Source organism: Monodelphis domestica, chromosome 1, assembly GCF_027887165.1.
Source record: "Monodelphis domestica isolate mMonDom1 chromosome 1, mMonDom1.pri, whole genome shotgun sequence".
Classification (NCBI taxonomy): domain Eukaryota; kingdom Metazoa; phylum Chordata; class Mammalia; order Didelphimorphia; family Didelphidae; genus Monodelphis; species Monodelphis domestica.
Genome location: NC_077227.1, coordinates 712,854,135 through 712,880,583, shown reverse-complemented (window position 1 = coordinate 712,880,583; position 26,449 = coordinate 712,854,135). Strand labels below are relative to the sequence as shown.

The following is a 26,449-nucleotide window of genomic DNA, read 5'->3' as shown; positions in this document are numbered from 1 at the left end:
GTAACACTTTCCTTACATAGAATGAAACTTGTCTTTGGTAAAATAAGTAGGGTTGGATGCTGACCAGAAAGCATAGAAATTTACTTGTTCATAACATTCTTAGATTTTAGTTATTGGGCAGTGATACCCTTTGTGACAAAGGATGGGTGACCAGATTACAGAATTGTCTTATGTAGTCTCCCTTCTCCACCATTCTGGTGCTCTTGAGAATGCTCACCTTTTCTGCTAGTGGTTGGTTCTTCTGAGCAAAATGGAACTTTCTTGAAGGTGATTCCCACTGTAGGAAGTAAGTAAGGGATAGAGTAAATTTCATGGATTAGCTTCAAGAGGAAAGGAGGAGAATTTGGACACAAACCCTGGGAGAAGATTCTGACAAGGAGAAAAGGATCTTGGGAGTTTTTACCAGCATTAACTGTCACTCTCTGATTCTGGCTTTGAGTTGGAAGGAGGATCCTTGCTCTTGCAATTTCCCCTTGGAAATCCTAATCTTGTGGAAAAGTTAGTGATTTGAGGTTTGAGTGTTTGCCTTGGAGTGGACTGCTTTTTCCCTGAAGTACAGAGACCATCTGCCTGAGATCCATCTATCGTAAATCCACTTGGTGATGGTAAACCCCAGGGTTTGGTCATCTGGGACTCTGTGTATAGTTAGGAACAACCCTAAGCTTTAGGTAAGGGCTAAATACATCTGTGAGTCCTTACTCTTTAACCTTTTTTGATAATCCATACTAATTAGGTTAGCTTGTAGTCAGGTAGCTGGATTTTCTGGGTCTTAGTTAGAGATAAGGAGTTTAGAGTATCTTGAGTGAATTCTCAAGAAGAAGAAATAATTCACCATAAGGTGAGTGGAGATTAGATCTATAGGTTTAGGACCCTACCCATCATTTCCCCTTTACTTCTATTATAAAAAATAAACTTTGTTTCTAAAGGGGTTTTGTGCTTTACTCGCCCTGAAGAGATCCCTAGGTGGGTGGTTATCATCTCCCATCCATCTAGGAAGGATTTTTATTTCACCACTACAGTACAGTACTGTTATCCTGGAGCCTCAGTTTTTCATTCTGGGGTTCATTATATCTGTCCTACTTTTTACTTTTCACTAAAGAAGGAAGCTCCAGACTTCAGGAATTACTTGCATCTAAACTTCTTATCTAAACTTATCAACCTGAACTACAGTCCCACCTGTCATCCGGAGACATTTTGGTCTGTTCTCATCAATATCTCTAATTGTGTCTAGTTACCTTACAAAGAATATTTGAGTGAGTTTGATTGGAAAAATAACTGTCTTGACTTCCTTTTTTCTAACTTCATTCCTCTCAAGTGTAGGAAAGATGGTTGGTAGGATCCAGCAGTCCATTCCCACCCATTGGTCCTTTGTTTTTCAGCTCTAAAGCAACCAAACAACTAACCAGCTAACTAATCTCAAACAAGAAGTTAGAAAATGTGGTGCCAAGGTTCAAGTGCTTGGGTTCTTATTTTCGGGTTGTATATTTTCCACTCTCCTTACATGGAGAAAAAAAAATGACCTTTGCCTTAGTGAGTATGACATGGAAATGAAGCCTAGTTTTGTTAGGAGAGTAGGTAGGGTGGGATGCTAACTAGTCATCCGAGGAGTGAGCTTGATCATAAAATTTTAGGCTATAGTGTACTGGGGACTTATACCTCGGTGTCAAGGGATATGTGGTTAGATTACAGATTGTTCGTCTAGAGTTATACCCCTTCCCCAGTACTCTGCTTCTCTAGGTTTGCTCACCTTTTCAGCCAGTTGTATCTTCTTAGCAGCACAGAGCCTTCTTGGAGGTGAGGCTCTCTGCAATGTACAGTACTGCATGTTATCCTGGAGATACTGGTTCTCATTCTGGGGTTCACTCAATCTGTCCTCTTACTTTTCATTGAAGGAAGTGAGCACCAGGCCTCAGGCACTACCTGCATCTAAATTGCTTACATTTATCCCTGTGAACTACATGTAGCCCCACCTGTCATACTGTGACATCTTGGCCTATCCTCAATCTCTTAACCTCTTCTACAAACTCTTTCAAAGAATATTAGAATGTGTTTGTTTGGGAAAAGACAATTATCTTGACTTTCTTTTTTCTAACTTCTTTACACACAAGGGTGAAGAGAGGGTAGGCATCCTCCTGCACTCTACATCTACCCATTTGTCTTTTGGTTTTTAGTTTTAAAACAACAAACAGCTAACCAGTTAGGCAATCTCAAATAGGATAAAAAACCAAAACAAAACAGCCCTTACCTTTTGTCTTCCAAGGGAAAAAAGTGTTAAGAGCTAGGCAATTGGTGTTAAGTGACTTGCCTGGACTCACATAGGTAGCAAGTGTTTTGAGACCAGCTTTGAGCCCAGAACCTCTCATCTCCAGGCCTTGCTCTTTATCCATGAAACCACTTAGCTCCCGCTCAAATATAAATTTGTAAAGCGGTGCTAAGGTTCAGTGGTTTGGCACTCCTATTTAGGGGGCTATATTTCAACACTCTCCCTATATGGAGAAAGAAGTTACCTTTGCCTGGGTGAGTGTGACATGAAAGGGAGACCTGGCTTTGGTAGGAGGAAAGACAGGGTGGGATGCTGACCAGCAAGCATAGGAGTAAGTTGGGTCATAGGATTTTAGGTCTTACTTACTGGGTTGGGATACCTGGGTGTCAAAGAATGTGTGACTAGATTACATGGTGATTGTCCAAAGTTGACCCCCTTTCCCATTATTCTGGCACTTGTGGGTCTGCTTACCCTTTCTACTTGTTGTTGGATCTTCTCAGCAGCACGAAGTCTCCTTGGAGATAAGACCCTACTCAATGGAGAATATTCCATCTTATATCCTAGACTCTCTTTTTCAGCCTCCGATTCACTCAGTTTCTCTTCTTCCTAGTTGTCATTGAAGAATAAAGCCCCACATGTTGGATATTATCTGTGTACACCTAAAGCCACAGTTCTATTTCATCCTGCAACATCTTGGGCTATTCTCATCAATACCTTTAACTGTGTCTACTAGTACTTGCAAAGAACATTGGAGTGAGCTTGCTTGGAAAAGGGACTGCCTTAGTTTTCTTTTTTCTACCTTCATCCCTCTCCTTATTAGGCAAGAAGGTGAGTAGGATCCTGCAATCCGTTCCCACTCACTGATCCTTTGGTTTTCAGCTCTAAAATAACCAGGCAACAAATCAGTTAACCAAACTTAAATAAGAGTTTGGGAAATGGTGGTGCCAAGGTCCAGGTGCTTTTGGTTTATCACTTTCAGTTTGCATATTTTAAAACACTCTTATTCCATGGAGAAAGAAGTGACCTTTGCTTTAATCAGCATGACATGAAAATGAAAAGTAGCTTTGTTAGGACAATAGGTAGGGTTAGATGCTGACCAGTGTAAACCTTAAAATTTCTTAGACTTATAAATGTTGGAAATTTCAAATTTCCAACATTTATAAGTCTAAGAAATTTTAAGGTTTACAAAAATTTTAAGGTTTACACCAGCAAGCATAGGAGTGAGCATGGTTATAGGATTTGGGGCTTTAATTACTGATGAGGGATACATGGTGACAAAAGATGTGTGGCTAGATTACACAGTGATTGTTCAGATCATTCTCCCTTCACTACTCTGGAGTCTACTTACCATTTCTATCTGTGGTTGTATCTTCTCAACAGCACACAGCCTTTTTGGAGATGAGGTCCTCTGCAATGTATAGTACATGTTATCCTGGAGATTCTGGTTCTCATTTTAAGGTTCCTTTATTTTTTCCTTCTTTTATTTTTCAATGAAGAAGGAAGCCCCAGATCTCAGAAATTATCTACACCTAAACTGTTTACACTTATCACCCTGAAGTCCAGTCCCACCATGTCATCCTGTGACATCTTGGCCTTTTCTTATATATCCCTTTGACCTCTTCTACAAACTCTTGCAAAGAACATTAGAGTGAATTTGGTTGCAAAAATAGCTGTCTTGACTTCCTTTTTTTCCTAACTTCTGCACACATATAATTAGAAAGGGCAGATGGCCTCATGTACTCTATGTCCACCCATTTGTCCTTTGGTTTTTATCCTTTAAATAACCAAACAACAAACTCGATAGCCAATCTCAATTAGGAATTCTTAAAAAGAGGTGCCAAAGTCCAGGTAGTTTGGAGTTCCTATTTTGGTAATCTATATTTCAACCTACTTTCCCTACATGGAGAAATAAGTGACCTTTTTCCTCAGTGAATATGACATAAAGATGAAATCTGGCTTTGATAGGAGGAATGATAGGATTGGGTGCTGACAAGCTATCATTGGAGTGAATTTATTCATAGAATTTTAGGCTTTCGGTATTTTTAGAGAGTGATAAAAGCATGTGTGACTAGATCACAAAGTGACTGTTCAAAGGTCTTCTCTTCCCTACCACTACGGTACTCTTGGGTCTGCTCAATCTTTCTGCTAGTGGTTGGCTCTTCTCACTGAGCCTCCTTGGAGAGGAGGTTCTCCTCAAATGGAGAATATTCCATCTTATACTGAAGACTCTCTTTCTCAGCCTCAGATTCACTCAATCTGTTCTTTTCCTAATTGTCATTGAAGAACAGAGCCCCACATATCAGATGTTATCTGCCACCTAAAGTGCTCACAACTAAAACTTTGAGCCATAGTTATGCACTTCATGTTGTGGCATTTTGGCCTATTCTCATCAATTTCTTTGACCTTTGCACTTGCAAAGAATATTTTAGTGACTTTGGTTGGAAAAGTGACTGTCTTGACTCCCCTCCCCCCCAACTTTACCCCTCACAGAGTAGGAAAGAGGGTTGGTAGGATCCTGCATTCTACTCCCACTCATTGATCCTTTGGCTTTCAGCTCTAAAACCCCTAAGTAACTAACCATTTAGCCAGTCTCAAATAGGGTGGATAGGGTTCTTGATTTGTGACTTTATATTTTAAAACACTCTCCTCATATGAAGAAAAAAGTGACCTTTGTCTCAGTGAGAGTGCCATGATGGTAGGGGTATTGGTAGGATTGGATGCTGACCAGGCAGCCAAGAATTGAGCTTGGATTTTTGACTTTAGTTACTTTACTTAATGGAGAATGATACCTCTGTGACAAAGGATGGGTGGCTAGACTATAGAGTGATTGTTTTCTATACTATTCTTTTCCTTGTGCATTTGCTCACCTTTTCTGCTTGTTGCATCATCTGCATTGCAGCATTGAATCTTTTTGTAGTTGAGTCCATCTGAAATGTATAATATTGCATGTTATCCTAAAAACTTTTGTTCTCATCCTAGGGTTCCCTTAATTTTTCTATCTCTTATTCTTATTTACAAGCAACTAATTAGTTATCCAATCTCACATAAGAACTTGGAAAAGATAGTTCCAAGGTCTAGGTGGTTTGGGACTCCTATTTTGGTGGCCTATCTTTCTTTTCTTTCTTTCTTTTTTTTTTAGTGAAGTACTTTGCCTTTTTATCAGTTCTAAAAAGAATGGAAAAGGATAGGTAATTGGAGTGAAGTGACTTGCCCAGGGTCACATATCTAGGAAGAGTCTGAGGCCAGATTTGAATTTGTCTTCTGGACTCTAGGCCTATTGCTCTATCTAATGTACCACCTAGCTATCCCTGGGGGTCTATATTTCAACATATTCCCCCTAAAGAGAGAAAGGAGTAACCTTTGTCTCAGTGAGGGTGACATGAATGTGAAACTTGGTTTTGGTAGGAGGATATGGTTGCATGCTGATCAATAAACCTAGGAGTGAGCTTGTTTATAGGATTTTAGAATTTTGTTACTGGGGAATGATATCTCTGTAACAAAGGATATTTGGACAGATTTCAGAGTGATTATTCAGTTTTCCCCATTTCCCACAATTCTGGTGCTATTATGTATGCTTACCTTTTCTACCTGCTGGTGGATCTTTTCAGCAGTATAAAGCTTTCTTATAGGTGAATAACTCTGCAATGGATCATATTGTATGTTATTTAGAAGATTCAGGTTCTCATGCTCCTATTCACTTAATCTCTCTTCCTTCTACTCAGAAGTGAAGAACAAAGACTCATGAATCACGAATTATCTCCCATCTCTGATGCTCATACCTAAAGCCCTGAGCCACTGTTTCAGAGTTCAAGTTATGATATTTTGGTTTGTTCTCCTCAATCTCTTTCACTTCTTCTACAAACTCATACAAAGAACATTGTAGTGAATTGTCAGGAAAACTGTTTGACTTCTGTTTTTAAACGTCTTCACTCACTTATTTGGAGCAAGGGTAGATAGCCTCCTGTGAGCTCTCACAACAAATTAATGAAGCTCAAATAGGAGGTGGGGAATTTGCTCCCATGGCCCTTGGGATATATGATTTCTATAAAATCTGTTTTTAAAAAATTCTCTCTACTAGGGGAAAAACGACCTTTGTCTCAATGAAAGCAACAGAGTGGATAGTTAAATTAAATACCTCTTCCCTTTCCCCAACATTCTGGTACTCTTGGGTCTGACACTGTCAGTATGTACAAAATTTAGTTAACTAAGTTAAACCATAAGCCATTTTTGTATGAGTAAGAAGGTATCCTAAACAATCATATTTTTTTTGTATGAGTAATAAGGTATCCTAAACAATCATATATTTGTCTTTCCTTCTTCTGTATGGCTCCACACACATATACACACACCCAGAGCATCTTTTGTCTTCCTTTTTTGTGTAATGTTTTATTTTTTCTCATTTTTATATGTAAAAACAATTTTTGGCATACATTTTCTAACATTTTGATGTCCACATTCTCTTCATCCCTCTCTCTTCTCTATTGATTATATATACTCTTTAATTTATCAGATCATAATAAAACATTTTCATATTTGTCATGTTATAAAAGAAGTCACATTAAAAACTTCCATGAAGAAAATAAAGTGAAGAATTTTGCTTTGATCTGCATTTGTACTCTATCAATTCTTTCTTGGGAGTAGATAGCATTTTTCATTATAAGTCCTCTGAGATTGTCTTAATTCTTTGTATTGTGAGAATAGCTAAGTACTTTGCTGTTTAGTGTACTATATTTCTATTACTGTATACAACATTCACCTGTTTATGTTCATTTCACTCTATATCAGTTCAGGTGAGTCTTCTCAGGTATTTCTAAAATCATCTTGCTTATCACTTCTTATAGCATAATAGTATTTAATTATAATAATATGCCATAAATTGTTCATCCATTCTATTGAAGGACATTCTCAAAGAGCTGCTACAAATATTTTTGTATAAATAGGTTCTTTTATCTCTTTTAAAAATCTCTATGGGACAGTGGTATTGCTGTATCATAGGGTACTCATAGTTTTATAGCCCTTTGGACATAGTTGCAAATTGCTCTACAGAATGTCTGAATCAGTTCACAACTCCAACATGCATTAATGTCCCAATTTTTCCATATCCCCTCCAACATTCAACATTTTCTTTTTTTCACATATTAGCCACTCAGATATGTGTGAGGTGGTACCTCAGAGTTGTTTTAATTGGCATTTCTCTTATCAATAATGACTTGGAGCATTTTTCCATATGCCTGTGGATAGCTTTGGTTTCTTCACCTGAAAATTACCTGTTCATATCCTTTGACCATTTATAAAGTGGGGAATTGACTTGTATTCTTGTAAATTTGACTCAGTTTTCTAAATATTTGAAAAATCAGGACTTTATCAGAGATTCTTGCTATAACACACCCCTTCAATTTTCTGTTTTCCTTTTAATCTTGATTGCATTATTTTTGTTTCTATACAAACTTTAAAATTTAATGTAGTCAAAATTATCTATTTTTTTATATCTTGTAATGCTGCCTATGGTGTATGGTCATTGTAAGGTGTATAGTGTATTGTATGGTCATAAATTCTTCACTTGTCCATAGATCCGACAGATAAACTATTCCATAGTCCACTTTATATCTGAATCATGTATTCATTTTGACCTTATCTTGGTATATGATGTAAGATGGTAGTCTATACCTACTATCTACCATACTATTTTCCATCAGTTTTTGTCAAATAGTATGTTCTTATCCTAGAAACTTGAGTTTACCAAATACTAGATTGCTGTGTTCAAATAGTTCTTGGGTTTGCCTTGGCAGGTACAGTCATACCTTGCTATATTGTGGTTCACTTATCATGACTTTACTGAATTGGGGGTTTAAAAAATCTAATTCTGTATCATGGAGTTTTTGCTATATTGTGGGATTTTTGTGGATGAATATTGTACTGTACACTATGGAAATGCAGTACACCACTACCACTTGTGCAAGTTTGCCAGTGTGAGTTTGTACACGGCACACTATTGGCTGATGGAATGAAAGGTGACCAACCACAGTGCTGTGTTCTGTATCCTGGGCACTGATTGGCTCAGTGGCTCAGTAGCACTGGTCTGTTTTCTCTCTCATACTGTGCCCATATATTCAACATCTCTCCTGGTCCAATTCACATTGACATCTGATCGCTGTGAGTAGTGTTGCTCTGCAGTGTCGTGTTTTTGAGAAGTTTTCATAAAAGTTTGAATTTATTTCAAGCCCAAACATTCTGTGCCTTTTAAGGCTTCTGGCAGTGAATCCAAGTGCCAGAGGAAGATGTTTATCATCTGTGAGAGAGGCTGGCACTAGAGAAAAAGTGCGAGACTGAAGAATATATGAAATTGATCACCTCGATCAATGGGAGGGGCCCCAGGAGTGAATTTCCTGAGGAGAGTAGACTGGCTGGAGAGCAGTGAGGGTCTCTCAGTCTTGAGATGTTGAAGAAAGAAGGTGGATAAAGACTTTCTCCTGAGGGTAACCCACTTTTCCTGCTGGTGACTGGAAATCTTTCCCCCCAACACTTCCCAATTGAAGGGACTTTCTGAAGAGAAACCTGAGCAGACTTTACCTCAGCTCCTATTGCCCAGGGGTCAGTCAACCTGACTTTCTCTCAGGGGGCTCAGGCTGCCAAGGCCTGAGTTCCCCCCAAACTCGAGGAGGGAGGGAAAGGGTTTAGATAGAGACAGGGACCCCTTCTCCCCACTTTCCTTTTCCCATTCTTCCTTTTGTATTACCTGATTGAGTTAATATTAAAAGTTATCTGTTCCCCAAGCTGAGTGTGAGTGAACGGGATCAAAGGGAGACCCTTTTGGGTCTCGAGTAGTGGAGGGGGGACAAGAGGGATAAGAGCAAATTGGGGAGAGCAGCTTTAGCTAAGGAGGGAAGGCAGAAGGGGGAAAATCTTTAAACCCCCTCTCCTCTCTCTGAGCCAACCCATTACATATGCTGTCTCCCCTGAACCCTGTTTTGTGAAAGGGGAGGTTTCTCCTCTCTTTCTCTCTTTCTATACCTCAGGGTACAAGCCTCCCTCAGGGGTAAATCCCTTCCTTTCCCTTCCCTCTCTCTTATCTTTTTTAAAAACAGAGTTGGCACCCCAGATTTAAAAGGACCCCATTTATTTAAAGAAAAAAAGCGTTAGTGACTATCACCAACTGCCATCAACTGTCAGTTGTGAAGTTTGTCAATTACAACTCCTGAGGCAAGCAGCCTTTGTCACTGACTCTGCCTAGCAGTTTCTATACAGGATCAAAAACATCTTGATTCCTTGTGTGTGGGAGAACAAGTCAGTTACCAACTGCCACTCTGGTCAGTTACAAAACTGAGAGAGTGTCTATTGTAAAGGGAGACTGTACTAGAGCTGTCAGCAATAGGATCTAGCCTTCTTGGATCTTATCTAGCTAGAAGCAAATCTTGTAGGGACAACAACCATTTTCTAACTCTTAACTCCTGATAGTTAGAGCCTAGAAAACATCTAATGGGGAATATGTTGCAACTAATACTGTGATTGACTGTGCTAGAAATAATTGCTATTTATTGGGGCTACTGTATCATTTATAATACAGTGGCAGGGATGATAGACAATGTTCTGGGGACATTAACCAATATGACTATGGAATGGACACAGTTGCCAATAAATTATCTAGATGAAAATTACCTCTGGCAAATCATACTCCAAGTCTATGTTGTGTTCGTGGCAGTGACTAACATCTTAAAGAATATCAAAGCTCCTGCCACCCTGATCTTCCCAAAGAAACTGTGCATGCTCTAGTCATTGATAATAGATTAGAGACATTGTTTGGTCAGATCCCTATTTTAACTGAGATATGTCAGGATTATATGCAGAGAAAACAAAGCATGGGTAAGGGAACTGACGAGCAGACTGGGGATGTGACGGGACAGACTAATAAGGATGATGTAGTTACTAATACTAATACTGGGACACCATTAGGTGCAGTAGGGGGAAATGACCTTGCCAATAACATACAGGCACCAATTAATGCATCTGCTAACAATCTTGCAAATGCATCAAAGGCTCAAAAGATTATGCCTTTGTGCAATGTAGCTAAGGTCACTGATAACTCTGGCATTTTACATGCAAAGGTTTATAAGTCATTCACCACCCATGACTTAGAATCTTTATGTAAACGTATGCCTAAATTTTTATTAGAGTTGCATCTCGCAATTAAAGAACTGAAAAGAGCATTTCGCCTCTATGAACCAGATTTTGAGTATGTAGAAATTCTTTTATCTGAACTTTTTACACCCCAGGAACATAAAAATTTTATTGATCAAACTAGAAAAGATTCTTCACTTATGAGCTGGCCAGAAATTTTTGAGGATCTAGATTTTTCTAATCCAAGATCAATGGCTTATCTAAGAAAATGCCATGAGGTTCTACTGCAGGGAATGAAGCAATTGTCAGAAAGACCCAATGCATGGGGAAAATTTGACAGATTATCCCAAGAAAAAAATGAACATCCAAGCTCATTCATTGATCGCCTTATTGAAAAAACTGAGGGACTATTAGGTTTTAGCCCTGATTCAAAAGAAGCAGAAGTACACGTGAGGAGACAATTTCTCAAGGGCTGTGATAAGCACTTGAGGGATTTCTTCAGGAACTATCGCCCTAAGTTTGACACCATCTCGTTTAATGAACTTAGAGACATTGATACCTATCTTCATGATAATGAAGTAGATCAAGAAAAAGAAAAGAATGATCTAAAGAAAAAGCTCTAAGAGACCTCTGAAATATTAAGGCAGAAAGAATTAGAGAAGGTTAAGCACCTGGCTACAACTAAGACATTTAACAGACAAACCCCACAGTACAGACAGACACCCCAAAGTCAACAGAGGGTGCAAAGAGATATCAGGTCTTGCTTTTTGTGTTCTCATCAAGGACACAAAGTAAGAAACTGCCCAATGAAACATTGCTATGAACAGGGTCAAAATAAGAGAGATGGGAAAGGTAAAAATGCGTATTATCAGGGAAAAGTATATAATAACACAAACTATGGGAGATAGGACTCCAATAGCAAGCAGTGTTGCTCTCACTGCAGACTTAGAGAACAGGAGACTCCAGACCTGAAATCCATGGAAGCAGCAATAGCTTCTGGAGCAAAACCCCGTTATTCAGAAGTTGTAGCAAGAAATAAGCATTATACCACATGATGCCAGGCTCTAGCATTATCTAGTGAAAAAGAGACGAATTGGGAGGTACCCCAGGATGGAAACATGAGGGCATAAACATAAAGGGAAAAAAGGGAGATGGTAGAAAGGAAAATGAAAACTTTAAAATTTTAGTGGTGGAGAAACAGATAGTTGGGCAAGATGCCAAGGGAAGCAACTTAAGTACAAAACAGAAAGCTATAATTGCGATGGAGAGTGAAATTGCACAGATAATAGCAGACATGAAACATGACATTTATGATTCACAATACATGGGTACACAAAACTGCATGGAGAAAAGCAAGGAACAGATTACCTCCTTTTGGAAAAAATTTCAGCTTATAGAATGGGTCTAGGCAATGGAAAATCAAAAGGGGCTAGCAAATCTTTCAAACAGAAACTTAAGTAGCCAGACCATTCTGACAAGTTAGCTAAATGAGACACTGTTGCAAGAGACTTTGGAGCTGAAAAAATTATACATCTAAGAGGGGAAAGAAAGGAAAATGAGGGGAGAACGAACTTAAATCCAAAAGCCAAAGACTTTTACCCACAAAATCCTATAACAATCAAAGATATCAGTCCTGGGGATGGGCTTAGAACAGATCAATATCAAACTTCCAATGACTGTCTATTCCCTGAACCAGAGAATGCAAAACAATCCAAAGGAGTGGGAACAGAAGAGTCTTTGATAGTGAAACCTCATCCAAGCAATTCTCAAATTGAAATTAATACAAACATAAACTTTTCCTCTGAGAAAGCTGTTAGCTCACAGACAGCAGTGGTCCAAAGTGATACAAGTGTATTACAAACCCTGGGGCAAGAAAGTAAAGATGATAATAGGAAATCTGTGCATGTAAACACCATAATAGCTAATTTACAAGAAACTCCACAACCATGTGTTGGGACAGAAGTGGGAGAACAAAAATAAAAACCTCTCACTAATATAGGAGCAAGTGGATCTGAATTGAAGTCATCCTCAGAAGATACCACCATAGAGGGTATGGTTTCTATGTCAACAGATTCACAAGAGGGAGTAGATACACAAGAACCTGATCCAAAAGATATGGTAGAACCTGTGCACTCCAGTAACATAATTGCAGATCTTCAGCAAGCAGTAAACCCACAAGAATCAAATTTGTCACCACAGAACTCAGAATTAGAGCATATTACTGGTCAACAGATAGAAAAAGAATTGGGAAATACAGAAATCACTGAAATAGGGTCAGACCAAGACACAAAACCTGGGTTAACAACACCTGACACAGAATTACAACAGGTCACTAAACGAAAGCTAATGAAAGACCTAGAGAGTACATAAATCAGCGACCAAGAGGCAGACTCAGACCCAGATGATACAGTACCAAATGGTACAATAATAATTGAACAAAAAAGTGATGAAGAACAGGAACATTATGAATGCATTAAGCTTTAAGATAAAGTTCATAAAGATTTAGATGAATGGGGCACAAATTGGCATAGTGAACACCTGAATTCAGAAGCTTTTCTGATTCTGATTCTGATTCAGCAATTGAAATCATAGGTAACTCATTATCAGTACAGGAAATACTGTATATTACAGGAGTCAGTAGTTTTGAAGAATTTTATAAGAAACATGACTTAGGGGAAAGTGACACTGAATTGGAAGTAATATGATAGAGAACTTGGCACCAGGACTGGTTTGAGTTCTATAGGGTAGCAAACAAAGGAAAACCTTATAAGAACCCAGACTGGTACTAGGCATAAGATCTGACACATGATCCACAAAGAAACCTTATTCAAATCAGGAAAACCCCTAAGCCATAATGACAAACCCTGGCTGAAAAAAAAAAAAACAACTGAGACAAGTCCATGAACCCCAGTAAATGTAGATGAAAAACACCCAAGATGCTATTGGAGCATCTTACCTAAAAAAAATTATTGCATGAAACCAAAACAGGATAGTGCTCAAGACAGATAGTATAAGTTTGGGTTAGTCAGATCAGGGAGGATTAGTGTAGCCTGTGAAATACCGGAGAAGCAGTTCCTTGCGGAACCTGGGAGTTTATTTGGGTGGATTTAGAATCCCTTAGAATTATTAAACCTATATACAAATTTCAATCTCAAGGCTAGACTAAACTATCATTAACCTCTACAATCAACTATATAGGAAGAGAATAATCACCTTACAATCACACATTAAGAGAGATACCTACATTCATTACAAAAAACAAAATCTCACTTGCACACATGAGGATGGCACAAACATCCTATATAAAGTTTCACTCACATGCATCAAAATATTCACTCTTACATGCACACACAATCTTACACACACCCATGATCCTGTAGTTCTGGATACCTGAGATCGTCTTTCAAGATGAGACAATAGGCAAATATGTATCCTGTAAAGGAGAAGGCACTCTGGATTGGTGATAAACTTCAAGCAATACCAAAGAATGGAAGATACAGGACAACTGGAAAGAACTTTGTATCACAGACATTATGGGGAATGAACTTCAGAAAAATGGGTCATGTAAGATTAATCGCCGATCACATTAACTTCACATATAGGGAAGTACATCCACATATACATTAGAGTAAATATGCATCCACTACAATATAACTCGAACATGAACAAATTTCACATTGACATTAGGGGCTGTGCCGTAAATAAGGACAGTCCATAAATTGTATATTTGTATATAGATCTCTAGTACCAGAAGATATATATGTATACATGTATATCAATAACATGTGAAATATATAAATGTGTAAAAATAGCAGACATATACATATAGCATAACAATGATCTAATCTAGTCATATAGATAGAAAGGAGAGTTAAAATACGTTAATAGACAGGGACAGAGTAGTTTCGGGTGGAAAAGGGAATATTGTAACTTGAGAGGTAACGTAGGGACAGAATAAATCAAATTTCATTAGAAACAAGTTAATATGTACATATATACCTATAGATGTTATAAATTGTTATATTTGAATTAGCATAATGTATAGGATAGTTCAATTTTACTTAAGATTTGAATTTTATATTGATTGCAATAGGGATGACTTTTGTATTAAGAAATTGTTATATTGTAAAAAATTTTGTTGGCACATAATCCTAACCCTCTTCCCACAACTCAGTCTTAGCATAAGATAGGAACTTAGATTAGCAAATAGACAGATTAGGATAATATTTATTATTTTGGGAGGGGGGAGGTTAGATGGGAACAATAAATAGCATAGATTAGAATAGACATAGAAGATAAGTAACTGGGGTGGGCCAAGGTGGCACCATGTGAACAACAGGAAATGGAGGATTTGTGATAGAGGCTGGCACTAGAGAAAAAGTGCCAGACTGAAGAGTATATGAAATTGATCACCTTGATCAATGGGAGGGGCCCCAGGAGTGAATTTCCTGAGGAGAGAAGACTCTGGCTGGAGAGCAGTGAGGGTCTCTCAGTCTTGAGATGTTGAAGAGACAAGGTGGATAAAGACTTTCTCCTGAGGGTTACCCATTTTTCCTGCTGGTGACTGGAAATCTTTCCCCCCAACACTTCCCAATTGAAGGGACTTTCTGAAGAGAAACCTGAGCAGACTTTACCTCAGCTCCTGTTGCCCAGGGGTGAGTCAACCTGACTTTCTCTCAGGGGGCTCAGGCTGCCAAGGCCTGAGTTCCCCCCAAACTCGAGGAGGGAGGAAAAGGGTTTAGATAGAGATAGGGACCCCTTCTCCCCACTTTCCTTTTCCCATTCTTCCCTGCCTGTTATTCCTTTTGTATTACCTGATTGAGTTAATATTAAAAGTTATCTGTTCCCCAAGCTGAGTGTAAGTGAACGGGATCAAAGAGAGACCCTTTTGGGTCTCGAGTAGTGGAGGGGGGACAAGAGGATCAAGAGCAAATTGGGGAGAGCAGTTTTAGCTAAGGAGGGAAGGCAGAAAGAAAATCTTCAAACCTCCTCTTCTCTCTCTGAGCCAACCCATTACATATGCTGTCTCCCCTGAACCCTGTTTTGTGAAAGGGGAGGTTTCTCCTCTCTCTCTCTCTCTCTCTCTCTCTCTCTCTCTCTCTCTCTCTCTCTCTCTCTCTCTCTCTCTCTCTCTCTACCTCAGGGTACAAGCGTCCCTTGGGGGTAAACCCCTTCCTTTCCCTTCCCTCTCTCATGTTTTTTTAAAACACATCAAAGAATAATAAAATAAATTTAATATGGCTACTTTGCGGATTTTCACTTATCGTGGGTGTCTCTGGAACATAACTCCCATGATACGTGAGGGATCACTGTATTTCATTTAAATTTTAATTAATCTTTTTCTTTTACATGTAGAAACAATTTTTGACAATTGCTTTTTGACATTCTAGTATCTAGGTTTTCTCTCCCCTGACACTCAAGGCAGTAGCATGATGTTATAGCAGAACTTTCATGCAATACATATTTCTGTATTGATCATGTCATGACAGAAGACACATCGCATATATAATAAAAATCTCATGAAGGAAATAAAGTGGAAGATGGCATGCTTTGATCTGTACTCAGACTCCAACAGTTCCTTCTTTGGCAGTGAACAGCATTTCCATCATGAATCTTTTGTGGCTATCTTGGAGACTTGTTTTGCTGATAATGGTTTAGTTCTTCACAATTGATCATTATATGATATTTCTGTTACTGTATACATCTTGGTTCTGCTCACTTCACTTTGCATCAGTTCATGTAAGTTTTTACAGGTTTTTCTGAACTCATCCTGTTTGTCATTTCTTATGGCACAATAGTATTCCATTACAATCACATACCACAACTTATTCAGCCATTTCCCAGGGGATGGACAATCCCTCAGTTTCCCGTTCTTTGCCACTACAAAAAGAACTGCTAAACATATTTTGGTACAGGTAGATAATTTTCTCTTATATCTGATCTTTTTGGGATACAGACTCAGTAGTGGTATTTATGGGTCAATGGATATACCTAATTTTATGGCTCTCTGAGCCTAGTTCCATAATGCTCTCCAGAGTGGTTGTGTCAGTTCATAGTTCCACCAACATTGTGTTAGTGTCTCAATTTCTGCACATCCCCTCCAACTCTTACCATTTTTCTTTTTGGTCATGTTAGACAAGCTGATAGGTATGAAGTGGTATTTCAGAATTGTTTTGCATTGGGGCTTTGCATTTGCATTTCTCTAGTCAGTAGTGATTTAGAGTATTTTTCATATGACTATAGTTAATTTTAATTTCTTCCTCCAAGAACTGCCTGTTCATATTCTTTGACCATTTTTTCCATTGGGAAATGCTTTGTATTCTTATTTGACTCCATTCTCTATTTGAGAAATAAGACTTTTGTGAGAGACACTTGCTATAAATTCCCCCTCCCTCAATTTTTTGATTCCCTTCTAGTCTTGGTTGCATTGGTTTTCTTTGAACAAAACTGTTTAATTTAATGTAATCAAAATTATTAACTTCATTTTTTGTAATGTTCTCTGTCTTGTTTGGTGACAAATTCTTCTCTTATTGATAAGTCTTGTTGGTATCACCCTTTATTTCTAGATCAAGTAACCATTTTGACTTTTTCCTAGTGTGTGGTATGAGACCATTGGTCAACGCCTAGTTTCTGACATACTGTTTTCCAGTTGTCCTAGCAGTTTTTGTCAAATAGTGAGTTCTTTCTCCAAGAAGTTGGATCTTTGGGTTTATCAAACATAAAGTTGCCATGGACATTAACTGCCATGTGTTGATTACCTACCTAATCTATATTTCATTAATTACCTAATTCATATCCACCTCATTATTTCTAATAGTGCAGTAGTATTCCATCACAATCATATACCATAGCTTATATAGCCATTCCTCAGTTGATGGACATACCCCCAATTCCCAGTTTTTTGACATCACAAAGCAAGCTGTATAGATATTTTGGAACATATAGCTTCTTTTCCTTTCCCCCTGATATCTCCTTGGCTAAACAGATGCAATAGTTGTATTTCTGGGTCTAAGGTTATACACACAGTTTTTTTTTGGCATAATTCCATATGGTTGAGTCATTTCATAGTTTCACCAATAATGCATTATTATTTCTCTGTTCTTCCATATCCTCTCTAACTTTTGACATTTTGCCTTTTTTATCACTTCAGCCAAGAGTATTTTTCCACATGCCTATGTATGGCTTTGATTTCTTCATCCAAAAACTATCTATTAATGTCATTTGTCCATTTATCAACTAGAAGATGGCTTTTATTCTTATAAATTTGACAACATTCTCTATATATTTGTGATGAGACCTCTATCTAGTACTGTTAATAATTCCCTCTTCTCACCCACAAGTTTTTTTGCTTTTCTTCTAATTTTAGCTACATTACTTTTATTTGTACAAATGCTTAAAAATTTTAATATTATCAAAATTATCAAAAGAAGGCAATGAGAAAACAAAACGATCACTCTTTACACATTATATGATGGTATACTTAGAGAATCCTAGGAAATCAACTAAAAATCTAGTGGAAATAATAACTTTAGCAAAGTTGCAGGATGCAAAATAACCCCACTCAAATAATCAGCATTTCTATATATTTCCCAGAAAAATCAGCAAGAGTTAGAAAGAGAAACTCCATTCAAAATCACTCTAGACAAAATAAAATATTTGGGAAACACAGTTACAAAACACTTTCCACACAAATAAAACTATATCTAAACAATTGGAAAAACATTGATTGCTATAATATAATGGGTATTGCTATAAAATAATGGGTAGGATGAGCTAATAAAATAAAAATGACAATCCTACCTAAATTGATTTGCTTATTCAGGGCCATACCTATCAAGCTACCAAAAACCACAAGAATTAGAAAAAATAACAAAATTCATCTGGAAGAACAAAAGATTAAAAATATCAAGGGAATTAATGAAAAAAATGTGAAAGATGATGGCCTAGCAGTACCAGATATTAAACTATACTATAAAGCAGTGAACATCAAAACAATCTGGTACTGGCTAAGAGTCAGAAGGATGGATCAATGGAATAGACTTAGGGGTAAATGACATTAGCAATCTAGTGTTCAATAAACCCAAACATCCCAGCTTTTGGGACAACCCTCCACTATTTGACAAAAACTGCTGGGAAAATTGGAAAACAGAATGGCAAAAATTAGGTTTAGGTCAACATCTCACACCCTACACCAAGATAAATTCAGAATGGGTGAATGACTTAAATATAAAGAAGGAAACTATAAGTAAATTAGGTGAACATAGAATAGTTTACCTGCCAGATCTATGGGAAAGGAAAGATTTTAAGACCTCTCCAGTGTTTTTAATAGGAATGGATGTTGTATTTTGTCCAAATCATTTTTTGCATCCAATGAGATAATCATAAGGTTTCTGTTTGTTTTATTTAATTGATATGGTCAATATCAGTATAATGATAATTTTCCTAAAGTTGAATCAGCTCTGTATTCCTGGTATAAATCTTGCCTGGCCATATAGTGAATGATTCTTGTGATACATTGCTGTAATCTTCTTGCTAGTATTTTATTTAGGATTTTTACATCAATATTCATTAGAGAAATTGGCTTGTTGTTTTCACTCTTTCTGGTTTAAGTATCAGAACCATATTTGTGTCAAAAAAGTTTTTTATTCTTTGCCCATTTTCTGACATAGTTTACATATTATTTGGATTAACTGTAAAATCTTTGGTAGGATTCACTTGTTAATCTCTTTAATTTTGGGAATTTTTTCTTAGGGAGTTCATTGATGGCTTATTCAATTACCTTTTCTTAGATGAAATTATTTAAGTATTCTATTTTTTCTTTTTTAATCTGGGCAATTAATATTTTTGTAAATATTCATCCAATTCAATTAGATTGTCAGATTTATTGCATGTAATTGGGCAAAATACTTCCTTAAGATTGATTTAATTTCCTTTTCATTAGTGGTAAAATCTCTTTTCCTTTTTGATTCTGGTAATTTGATTCTCTTTCTTTAAAAAAAATCAAATTAACCACTGGTTTATCTATTTCCCCATAAAATGAACTCTGTCTTATTTATTAGTTTTCTTGATTTCATTTTCATTAATCTCTTCTTTGATTTTCTGGATTTCCAATTTGATGTTTAATTTGGGCTTTTTGATTTGTTCATTTTCTAGCTTTCTTTTAGTTGCATGGCCAATCATTGATCTGTTCTTTCTCTACTTTTTTTTATATAAGCATTTGGAGGAATAAAATTTTCCCTAAATATCGTTTTGGCATCACCTAAGAAATTTTGAGACACTCTTTCATTGTTGTCATTCTCTTCAATGAAATTATATTTTCTATGATTTGTTCTTTGACCCAAATCTTCCAATCAATATTTCATCTTTCTGCAGCCCTTTATTGAATATAATTTTATTGCATTGTGGTCTGAAAAGGATTCACTTAATATGATTGTTCTAAATTTTTTTATTTGGATATGAGGTTTTTAAACCCTAATAACTATACAAAAATTAACATGTTGGTGTAGTTGCCCTGTGCCACTAAGAAAAAGTATATGCCTTTCTATTTTCATTATTTTTCTCCAGAAATCCATCATATTTTATTTTATTAACATTCTATTCATCTACTTAACATCTTTCTTGTTAATTTTTTTGGCTAGATTTATCTAGTTCTGAGAAAGGAAAGTTGAGATTCTCTACTAGTATAGTTTTATGTTCTATTTCTTCCTATGGCTCATTTTATTTCTCCTTTAGGAATCTGGATACTATGCTCTTTGGTGTGTATATGTTTGGTATTGTTTCATTTTCTATGGTATCTTTTATCAAGATGCAATTTCCTTCTTTTAATTTGGTCTATTTTTACTTTTGCTTTTCTGAGATCATGATTGCTACCCCTGCTTTTTTTTTTTTTAACTTCAGCTGAAGTATAATAGATTCTACTGCAGTCACTTGCCTCTACTCTTTGTGTGACCTGCTTTTAATGTGTTCCCTATAGACAACATATTGTGGGATTTTAAAAAAATGTGCTCTGATTTTGTTTCTGTTTTATTGGTGAGTTCAACTCATTTACATTCACGATGTTTACTGTGTTTCCCTCCCTCTTATTTTTTTATTTATCCTTCTCTACTTACAGGTTTTTTTTTTTTGCTCACAAATGTTTTGCTTCTCACCTTTGCCTCCTCCCTTCCTTTTCATCTTTCTCTTATTCTTTCTCCCTTTTTCTTTCCCTATAGGGTAAGAAAGGTTTCTATACCTGAGTGTGGGAGTTATTCCAGTCTGGGGAGACCCCCTGCTAATTCTCTTGGTGTTGCATCACTAGATTGTTCTTCTCTCTTATTCCAGTGAGAAAGGTCATTCTTGTTTTCTTATACACTGTCAGGGGGTTGAAGAAGGTTTCATCCTGTCTTTGTTCTGTTGCTCCAAAATTTGTTTTGAGGAATTTTTTTGTGTTTGTTTACATGTGGGTTTAGGCAAACAGAGCATTCCTTCCTTTCTCCACAATATTGGCTTCCTTAAGCAGAAGTGTATATATTGCATTTCAATGCTATATTTCCTTCCATTAGTTGCAATGGCTATGACTTTGAATTCATAAGACCCATTCTTCTGGAACCTCAAGGTATTTGACTCTAGGAATTAATATGTTGAGAAATTCAATATGGGATTATAACTAAGTTCCTAATACAAATGGCTATAGGCTGTGTCTATTCCCCAAATGAAATTATTTGGTCTTCAGTCAAGAGAACACTTTACTTTCTGGAGAAATGAAGGAATATGGACACAGAGAGTAAATGAAGTAGTCACTAAAAAGCCTGGAATTCAAGCTAAGAACTTGGGAAGTAAGAAGACTATGAAATGCCAAGATGAAGGTAAAATTCTAAAAAAGATAATGTTGTAACAGGAAAGAGAACTAGAAGCCAAAAGAGAAGGCACCGAGAAATCTGCTAGAGGTGTTCCTGTATTCAAAAGTGACCACAGCAGCTTGGATTCATTTTCTTTCTGTAATGGAGGAATCAGAGCTTCTCCATGAAACCTGGCAACCTAATGAACGATTTCCCAACATTTAATTCTTTGCCATGCTCACCTCAATTTCTATAACCTCCATTCTCTTGTCAGCAGCTTCCTCCAGCTTGTTTGTAGCTGATTCCAGTTGCATGGTACATTGTTTCAGGGCTTCCTGGAGAATCTTGACTTCCTCCTCTAACACACTCACTTGATCCTTCTCCTACTCCCACATTGATGAAATGAGATAAAATGTGAAATGTAAAATGCAACTCTTAAAACACCATATAATAGTGACCTGTTACTAGTATTGTTATTGAAAGGCAAAGCACATATCTACTATCATTTCTACAATTCCACCCTTTCTCCTATGATATCATGTCCCTTCCTTTTCTCTCTTTATTCACTGCCTTTTCATTCCTTTAAAAAACTCCTCTATGTGAAGAAAACTGGGACAGGTTTAATTGGAAAAGAAATTATCTTGATTTCCCATTTCCTTCCTTCTTCTTCCATTGAAAATTAGGATAATCTCTACTCCACTTTAACCCATTTTGTTTTCCATGTTCTAAAACAACCACAAATTAATTGGTGATTACTTGAGGTAAATAAAATTTGGGTAGAAAAGGTCATTGTTGTGGACTAGTTTGGGAAATCCTTCTAAATCTGTGAAAACAATCAATTAGTATTAAATCCTCCCTTCTTTAAGAAAGAAGCTGTGCATCTTTGAGTGACTGGGATGGTAAAGTGAAAGCTTTCATTGATAGGTGAGTAAGTTGGCCTAGAAACTTACCAGTAAGTCTAGGAGTGAACTTGGTGATAGGATTTTAAGTTTTAGTTACTGGAGAGTGATAAAGTATGGGTAGCTAGATTATAAAATTGTCCCCTCTGCCGACCATTGTGGTGCTATTGTGTCTACTCACAGTATTTGCTTGTTGTTGGATCTCAGCATCATTGAGCTTTCTTATACGTGAGTTCCCCTGAAATGGATAATAATGTGTCATCCTGGAGATTCTCTTTCTCAAGCATGGATTCACTCAATCTGTCATTCTACTCATCATTAAAGAATAAATCCCCAGAAATCAGGAATTATCTTCCATCTAAAATTCTTACAACTATCTTTCTCAGCATCAACTCTTGATGTCTTGCCCTAATCTCTTTGACTTCTACAAATTCTTGCAAAGAACATTGGAATGAGTTGGGTTGGAAAATTGACTGTCTTGACTTCATTTTTTTAACTTCCTCAATCACATACTAATAAAGAAGGCAAGTACTTCTTGACCTCCACTACCACTTATTGGTTCTTTGGTTTTCATATTTAAACAATCAAGCATCAAAAAAGTCAGCTGAGCTCAATTAAGAATTTGGAAAATGTGATCCCAAGGTCCAGGTGGTGCAGGTGCCTATTCTGGGCCTCTGTCTTTTAAATTACTTTCCATACTTGGTGGAAGTAGAAGTAAAACAGCTAGTTTAGGAGGGGGCTTGGTTAGGATTTTAGGCTTTAGTTACTACCTGATGAGTATAATCTATGTGAGAAAGGACATATGCCTAAATTACAGATTGTGCCCAACTATCAACCTTCCCTCCCATTTTGGTCCTTTTGGGTCTGCTCACTTTTTCTATCTGTTGGATCTTCTCAGCAGCACTGACCTTTCTTGTAGGTGAATCCAAATTAATTAGATAATATTCTAGCTTTTCCTTGAGACTCTGGTTCTCATCTCCAGATTCACTCAATGTCTTCTTCCTACTCCTCATCCAAGGACAGATTCCCCAGGAATCAGGAATTATCTGCCTAATTACCTGCCTAAATTGTTCACACCTAAAGCCCTGTGCCCCATCTTGACTTGTTCTCATCAGTCTCTTTGACCTCTTCTACAAATTCTTGCCAAGAACAGTGGAGTGATTTGCTTGGAAAACTGACTATCTTGACTTCTTTTTTTCTAACTCTGTCACTCACTGCATAGGAGAAAGGGTTGGTAGGATCCTGCAGTCCACTGCCATCTATTTGTCCTTTGCTTTTCAGTTCTAAAACAATCAGCAAAAAACCAATCTCAAGAATTTTGAAAAGGTGGTGCCATGGTCCAGGTTGTTTGGGACTCCTATTTTGGGGCTTTATATTTTAAAGTCCTCTCCTTTCATGGAGAAGGAAAGGTAGGTTTGGATACTGACCAGCAAAACTAGGACTGAGCTTGGTCATAGATTTTAGGCTTTAATATTTTATATGGGGGTATCAACTTGTGAGAAAGGATAGTCACATTAGAGTGATTATGCTGATTGTCCACTATCTGGGTGTTTTTGAGTCTGCTCACCTTTTTTGCCTGCTGTTGGATTTCCTCAGCAGCACTTTGTTTTCTTGTAGGCGAGTCTCTCTGTAATCATTAATATTGCATTGTTCTCCATGACACTCAGGCTCTCATTGTGTAGGTCACTCAATCTGTCCTACTTCTACTGATTATTGAAGAACAAAGTTCCAGATATCAGGAACTACTTGCACCTAAAATGCTTACTCTTACTGCCCTTTGCCACAGTCCCATAGTTCATTCTGTGACACCTTGACATGTTCTCATCAATCTTGTTAACCTCATGTACAAACTTCTTAAAAAACCCTTACCTTCCGTCTTGGAATCCATACTAAGCAATGATTCCAAAGCAGAAGAGCAGGAAGGGCTAGTCAATTTGAGTTGAGCAATTTGTCGAGGGTCACACATCTAGGAAGTATATGAGGCCAGATTTGAAACTATGACTTCTCATCTCCAGGCCTGTCTCTATCCACTTAGCCACCTCGCTGCTACTAGTCTACAAACTCTTGCAAAGAACACTGGAGACAGTCTGGTTGGAAAACTTACCATTTTGCCTTCCTTTTTTCTAACTTTCTGACTCACATATTTGGAGAGAGAGAAGATAGGTAGCCTCCTGAATTTCACTCCCGACCATTAAAAAAAAAAAAAAGAAGTGAAGGAATATGGATTCAGGGGAAATGAGGGAGTCACGAAAAAGCAGGGAATTCATGATAAGAGCTTGAGAAATGAGAAGACTGAGAAATGTCAAGATGAAGGTGAAATTCTAAAAAGATTGAGTTGTAAGAGGTCAGAAACATTGGAGGCTGAAGGAGAAGTCCCTGAGAAATCTGTGTTCAAAACTGAACAGAGAAGCCAGGATTGATTTTCTTTCCTTAATGGAGGAATCAGAGCTTCTCCATGAAACCTGGCAACCTAATGAATGATTTCCCAACATTTAATTCTTTACAATGCTCACCTCAGTTTCCTTCCCCTCCATTACCTTGTCAGCAGCTATCTCTAGCTTGTTTGTAGCTGATTCCAGTTGCATGGTACATTGTCTCAGGGACTCCTGGAGAATCTTGACCTCCTCTTCTAATACATTCACTTGATCCTTCTCCTACTCCCACATTAATGGGATGAGATAAAATATAAAAAGTATAATGGGACACTTAAAAACACCATAGAAAAGTGACTTGTTACTAGTATTGTTATTGAAAAGCAAAGTGCAGATGTGTTCTTTCTGCAATTCTACCCTTCCTCCTATGACATCATGTCCCTTCTCTATCTTTATTCACTGCCATTTCATTCCTCTAAAAACTTCCTATTTTGTGAAGAAAACTAGGGCAGGTTTAATTGGAAAAGAAATAATCTTGGTTTTACATTTCCTCTTTTCTTTAACCATTGAAAATTAGAGCAGATAATAATCTGCCCTCTGCTTTAAATAATTTCTTATTTATTTTCCATGTTATAAAACTGCCACTAAGCTAATCAATCATTGCTTGATATAAATAAAATTTGGGTAGAAAAGGCTATGTTTATAATCTAGTTTGGGTAATCCCAGCAAATCAACCAAACAATCAATCAGTATTATAATCAATCAGCATTATAGTCCTACCTAGTTTAAGGGAGAAGCTGTGTGTCTTTGAGTCAGTGAATGGAATATAGAAAGGAAAACTTGCCTTGACAGGGAGGTAAGTAAGGCTGGATGCTAACCAGCAAACCTAAGAGTAAGCTTGATCTTAGGATTTTAGACTTTAGATATTTACTGCTATCTCTGTAACAAAGGCTGGGTGGCTTAGATATGGAGTGATTGCCCAAAGCTCTCCTTCTTCCCCACCATTCTGGTGCTCTTGTGTCTACTCACACAAACTGACTGTTGTTGGATCTTCTCAGCAGAACTGGGCCTTCTTATAGGTGAGTGGATAAGATACTGCAATGGATAATATACAGCAAGTTATCCCAGAGACTCTGCTTCTCTTCCCTGAATTCACTCAGTCTGTCTCTCTTCCCATTTACCATTTAAGAACAAGGCTGTAGTAATTAGCTACTGCCAAAAAATGTTCACACCTATTTCCTTAAGTCATATTTGAATACCATACCCTATGACATCTTGGTTTATTTTCATAAATCTCTTTGACTCACTCTACACACTCTTGCCAAGAACAATGGAATAAATTTGGTTGAAAAACTTTCTCTTGATACTTTTTTCCTAAGTATCCCATTTGTCTGTTGGTTTTCTTTGGTATATAAGCCAAAAATGAAGTAGTTGTGAGCCAATCTCATATAATAGTTTGGAAAAGGTTGTGTCAATGTCCAAGTGTCTTGGAATATTCTATATTCATTGTCTATGTTTTAAAATTCTCTCTGTGTGGATAAAGAAGTGATCTTTGTCTCTTCTGAAGTGAGTGTGACTGAAAGAAGTGAGTGTGACATGAAAATGAAAACCATCTTCATTGTAGTTTAGGTAGGGTTGGATGCTTCCCAGAAAGTCCAGGTGTAGGATTATTTATAGGGTTTTAGAATTTAGTCATATATATCTTCTCAGCTGCCCTTAGCTTTCTTGTAGGTGAATCCCTCTGCAATGCATACTATTGCATCTTATCCCTCAGAGTCTGATTTTTATCTTGGAATTCACTGACTCTCTCTTGCTCCTACTTATCAGTGAATAATGCAGCTGCACACATCAGGAATTATCTTCTCCTATATGCTTATATATATTACTTTGAACCACAGTCCCACAGATTTTGACATCTTGGCCTATTCTGTCACTCTCTTTGACCTCTCTTTTAAGCTTTTGCAAAGAACACTGGAGTGCATT

The 26,449-nt window shown here is 37.2% G+C and overlaps 1 protein-coding gene across 50 annotated transcripts in view; it reads right to left on the bottom strand.

The window, feature by feature from the left end:
* Nucleotides 1–26,449, bottom strand: part of PMFBP1 (polyamine modulated factor 1 binding protein 1) — a 484,787-nt gene that overhangs the window by 48,735 nt on the left and 409,603 nt on the right. For 48 of the 50 annotated variants that reach the window (XM_056823979.1, XM_056823945.1, XM_056824098.1 and 45 more), the window contains 11 exons: nt 25,496–25,561; nt 24,632–24,748; nt 23,662–23,721; nt 22,276–22,332; nt 21,438–21,578; nt 5,843–5,902; nt 5,131–5,190; nt 3,612–3,671; nt 2,735–2,869; nt 1,748–1,804; nt 218–277 (listed from right to left, as the gene is read on the bottom strand). In XM_056823979.1, coding sequence (XP_056679957.1) covers nt 218–277; nt 1,748–1,804; nt 2,735–2,869; nt 3,612–3,671; nt 5,131–5,190; nt 5,843–5,902; nt 21,438–21,578; nt 22,276–22,332; nt 23,662–23,721; nt 24,632–24,748; nt 25,496–25,561 — 873 coding nt within the window. The remainder of the gene's footprint in view (nt 1–217; nt 278–1,747; nt 1,805–2,734; nt 2,870–3,611; nt 3,672–5,130; nt 5,191–5,842; nt 5,903–21,437; nt 21,579–22,275; nt 22,333–23,661; nt 23,722–24,631; nt 24,749–25,495; nt 25,562–26,449) is intronic. The other 2 variants (XM_056823986.1, XM_056824036.1) reach the window with 2 other exon arrangements.